The 4,981-nt window shown below is 36.7% G+C and overlaps 1 protein-coding gene across 2 annotated transcripts in view; it reads left to right on the plus strand.

Annotated features, from left to right (window-relative positions):
- LOC125848624 (receptor kinase-like protein Xa21) overlaps positions 1 to 4,638 on the plus strand; it is a 23,664-nt gene extending 19,026 nt beyond the window's left edge. Inside the window, exons 4-5 of one of the 2 annotated variants that reach the window (XM_049528517.1) lie at positions 3,473 to 4,043; positions 4,182 to 4,638. In XM_049528517.1, the coding sequence (XP_049384474.1) occupies positions 3,473 to 4,043; positions 4,182 to 4,531 (921 nt within the window). In that variant the 3' untranslated portion in view covers positions 4,532 to 4,638. The remainder of the gene's footprint in view (positions 1 to 3,472; positions 4,044 to 4,181) is intronic. The other variant, XM_049528516.1, reaches the window with a different exon arrangement.
- The last annotated feature ends 343 nt before the right edge of the window (positions 4,639 to 4,981 follow it).

Here is a 4,981-nt window from a genome sequence, read left to right on the forward strand (position 1 = left end):
AAAAAAAAATTATTTTTGAAAAATATTTCAAATTTCATTTTTTATGCCACCCCACCCAGGCCAGTTCCGTCATTTTTTTTAAGAAGCAGCTGTTTTGGAAAATATTTCAAGTTTTTAAAAAATCATTTTTATGCCAACTCCCCCTAGCCCGGTGCACCACCCCATAAAAAAAAATCAGTTCATTTTAAAATTGTTTTTGAAACATATTTCAAATTAAAAAAAATCAGTTTTATGCCACCCCTACCCGTCAGCCTGCGCGACCCCGTCAATTTTTTTAAAAAAAATTATTTTTGAAAAAAAATTTCCTCGGTCAAATCTCATGGTCGGATTTTGGAATGGTTATCAGAGTCTTGTCCTAGTTTGGGTGTCAGGATCGGGTCCTAGATCAATTATCGGGGTTGATTTTCAGATCATAAATTATTTTTCTAAAGAGTATTTTTTAGTCTCAAGCCAAAAATAAAAGATATATTTTGAAAAATATTTTCTACTCACCAACCAAACATGAATTTGATATCAATCATGACTATATGAAAAGTCCACAGTGAATAATGCCAAAGAAATATGACTTGAGAATTTCCATAGACATGAAAGAGCAAAATGATTGTGTTGAGTGGAGAAGACTGGACTGTTGACTCAGTCTCACTAATACAACTTGTAGTACTAAAAAAATTGACACTCCAATGAATTTGATATCATTATATATACACATAATCTAAGATCATTTATTTGCCTCATCGATCAATTCTTGTTTTAGTAAAAAGAGAGATACCAATCTGTTATAGTTATGGGAAGAAGTTGCAATCTTCTCTTTGCACTTGTGGTTTTCATTCTGCTCCATACTTCTTTCTCTACTGTTCCAAATATTAGTACTGATGAAGCTGCTCTTCTTGCATTAAAATCTCACATTTCTTCTTCTGATCCTACCAACATCTTAGCAACCAACTGGTCTTCTTCCACCCCTGTTTGCACCTGGATTGGAATCACTTGCAGCTCCCGACACCATCGAGTCACAGCTTTAGACATTTCTAGTATGCAACTTCATGGTACCATTCCTCCACACCTTGGAAACCTCTCATTTCTTGTTTCTCTCAACATTAGTAAAAACAGATTCCATGGGAATTTGCCCGAAGAGTTGGCTCATTTGCAGAGGTTGAAATTGATTGATGTCACAAGTAATAACTTAACTGTTGCCATTCCAACTTCTTTAAGTTTGCTAGTAGACCTTCGCATTTTGCGCCTGTCTAACAACCAATTTTCCGGAAAAATCCCATCTTCCCTTTCCAATCTAACAAAGCTGGAAGTGTTGAGAATAACGGGAAATTTTCTCAAAGGAGAGATTCCTCGAGAACTTGGTGATCTTCATTACATGACTGTTTTAAACCTGGAAAGAAACCATCTTACTGGCTCTATACCACCATCAATTTATAACATTACAACTATGCGAATCATTGGTCTTACCAACAATAATCTTAGTGGTGAGCTTCCAACAACTATATGTGACCATCTTCCAAACTTGGAAGGGTTTTACCTCTCAGTAAACATCCTAGGTGGCGTTATCCCACCAAACTTTGAAAAATGCAGAAAGCTTAAAATCCTGGTGTTGTCTGAAAACGAGTTCACTGGAACTATACCGAGGGAGTTAGGCAACTTAACATCTCTTACTGGATTATATCTTGGAGAACAACACTTAGGAGGTATGTATTTCTCAACACAATTATTAATGTATATACACTTACTGAATCCAAATTACTATTAAGAATTGGAGCAACAAAGTAATAGTGAACAATACTAATTGGAGCAACAAAGCTTCAACATAATTTGCATAGGATTCTTCTTTCTAATGCCTGCTAATTGGGCCTGGATCCCAAATAAAACTCTCCAACATTTTACTCGTCACCAATAATCCCAACTGAATCAGTCTCCTTCACCAATTCTATCTGATAGGCCCTTACAAATCCACGGTTCACAACACGGTAGTACCTTATTTACTTGCTAGAAATCTGGTTTTTTCTTCCTTTTTTTTCTCTTCCACCAAATGTTACTCATACATTTTTTCCATTGACAGGAGAGATACCAGAGGAGCTAGGTAATCTGAAGAACCTACAAGTGCTGTCTTTAGAAGACAATGAGTTTACTGGTTCAGTCCCTGCAAGCATTTTCAACATGTCAGCACTACATAACTTAGCACTTGAAACAAACAGTCTTTCAGGTACTCTACCTTCAGAATTAGGCCGTGGAATGCCCCGCATAGAAAAATTTAACTGTGCAGATAATTATATGAGTGGTTTTATCCCTGCTTCTATCTCAAATTTTACAAGACTCAATGGACTTGATCTCGGAATCAATAGTTTCACAGGTCCAATTCCTGAATCACTTGGTAACTTAGAATACCTTGAAATTCTGGACTTGGAGTCAAATTATTTTTCCAGTGATTCAACATTGAGCTTCCTTTCATCTTTGACAAACTGTAGGAAACTAAGAGTAATCAAATTTAATTGGAATCCATTAGATGGGGTTTTTCCTGCATCAGTTGGGAATTTCTCTGACTCGCTGCAATTTTTTGATGGATCGAATTGTAAAATGAAGGGAACCATTCCGGAAGAAATTGGTAATCTTACTATGGTTACAACAATGAATCTGGATAACAATGAGTTGACTAGTCATATTCCAAATACCATCCAAGGCTTGCTGAACCTTCAAGAACTTAACTTAGGTGGCAACAAGTTAGTAGGAACCATACCAGATGCTATCTGCAATTTAAAGAATCTTGGGTTACTAGATTTGTCACAAAATCAGTTTTCTGGTTCTATACCGCCATGCTTAGGGAACGTTACCAGTTTAAGGTATCTTTATCTAGCTAACAACAGGCTGAACTGGACCTTACCTTCAAGCTTGGGGAGCCTTCAAGATCTCCTAGAACTCAATGTTTCGTCCAATTTATTTACTGGGGAAGTTCCTATAGAGATTGGAAATTTAAAGGTTGCAATACTAGTTGATCTGTGAAAAAGTGATTTTAATGGCAAGATCCCTAGGACACTAGGGGGTCTGGATAGAATGGTTAGTCTTTCTCTAGCACATAATAAATTAGATGGGCCTATTCCAGATTCATTTGGCAACATGTGTGCCTTAGAATTCTTGGATTTGAGCAATAACAATCTAACCGGTGAAATTCCAAAGTCTCTCGTGTATCTCAAATACTTGAACTTCTCATTTAATGAACTCAGTGGAGAGATCCCCACGGGTGGTCCTTTTGCACATGCCACAAGTCAATCTTTCTTGAAAAATTATGCCTTTTGTGGTGACTCTAAGTTTCATGTTTCACCATGCGTCATCAAATCTCCCAAGAGGTCAAAGAAAAAAAAGGCAACATTGGTTTTGTACATCCTTTTGGGAGTAGGTATGCTATTTCTTGCATTAGTCGTCACATATGTATTTTTGAGATTGAGAAAGAAAAAAAAGAATGCAGGTCAAGCTGTCTCTGATAAAATGTCATGAAAGAATTTCCTATTATGAACTTGAACAAGCAACTGAAGGATTCAGTGAAAGCAACTTGCTTGGTAAAGGGAGTTTCAGCAAGGTCTACAAAGGGATACTTAAGGATGGTACTCTTTTGGCAGCAAAGGTATTCAATGTGCAATTGGAGGGTGCATTCAGGAGTTTTGATACAGAATGTGAGATGTTGCGCAACCTCCGCCACCGAAATTTGACCAAAGTCATCACCAGTTGCTCCAACCTTGATTTCAAAGCCTTAGTGTTGGAATACATGTCCAATGGGACACTTGATAAATGGCTATACTCTCACAACTTGTTCTTGGATTTATTTCAGAGATTAGATATAATGATAGATGTTGCATCTGCAATGGTATATCTCCACAGTGGTTGTTCAAATCCGGTGGTGCATTGTGACTTAAAGCCAAGCAATGTCTTGCTAGATCAAGACATGGTTGGCCATGTCAGTGATTTTGGCATTGCAAAATTGTTAGGTGCAGGGGAGACTTTTGTCCAAACAAGGACAATAGCAACCATTGGATATATTGCTCCAGGTATTAAAACTTTTACATCTTCCTCATGTTTTTAGAATACCCCAAGCATTAATTCTTTTCCCTGATATATATGATCAGCTTTATCCTATTACTCGATAGTTAGGAAGCTTTTTTGATCATTTTCAACCATGATTGTAGAGTATGGACAAGATGGAATAGTATCCACAAGCTGTGATGTTTATAGTTTTGGCATCCTGATCATGGAGACGTTTACAAGAATCAGACCAGGTGATGAAAGATTTACTGGAGAGTTGAGCATACGACATTGGGTAAGTGATTCTTTTCCAGATGAGATTCATAAGGTGGTGGATGCTAATTTGGTACAGCTAGAGGATGAAAGAATTGACGCAAAGATGCAGTGTCTGTTGTCTATCATAGAGTTAGCTTTGAGCTGCACTTTAGTGACACCTGATGCAAGAATTAGTATGGAAGATTCTCTTTCAACACTTCAAAAGATCAGGCTCCAGTTTGTCAATAGTCGCCGCTAGGTGGAATTAGACCATCCTCTTATGATTGATGCTTGATTACCTATGTCAGTTCCGCTATTTAAGATGAATTCAGTTTTATACTTCATATTATGTATTCTTTCACTTTTCAAATCATCACAGATTTCTTTCAACCATATGGTAGCTGGAATGGTGATTTTCCAACTACTGGAGTTTACAATTAGTCTTTCTAAAAATTGACACTCTTAAGTCTTAACCAAAAAACACTTTGAAGACTAAACAACACTATGGGCCTCCAGGTTGCCTGTAGCATTGCCAATACCATTTTCCAGTCCACAAAATGCAGTAACTTGTTCTAAAATATAGTTTATGTTACACTAAGGATGAATAATTTGTAATTTGTACTCCTATCATCTACATATCCTTTCATAATTTATACATCCTTCTATTTTAAAAAAATATTTACATCCTATCTTTACAAGAAAATTATTT

This window comes from Solanum stenotomum, chromosome 12, assembly GCF_019186545.1.
Source record: "Solanum stenotomum isolate F172 chromosome 12, ASM1918654v1, whole genome shotgun sequence".
NCBI lineage: Eukaryota > Viridiplantae > Streptophyta > Magnoliopsida > Solanales > Solanaceae > Solanum > Solanum stenotomum.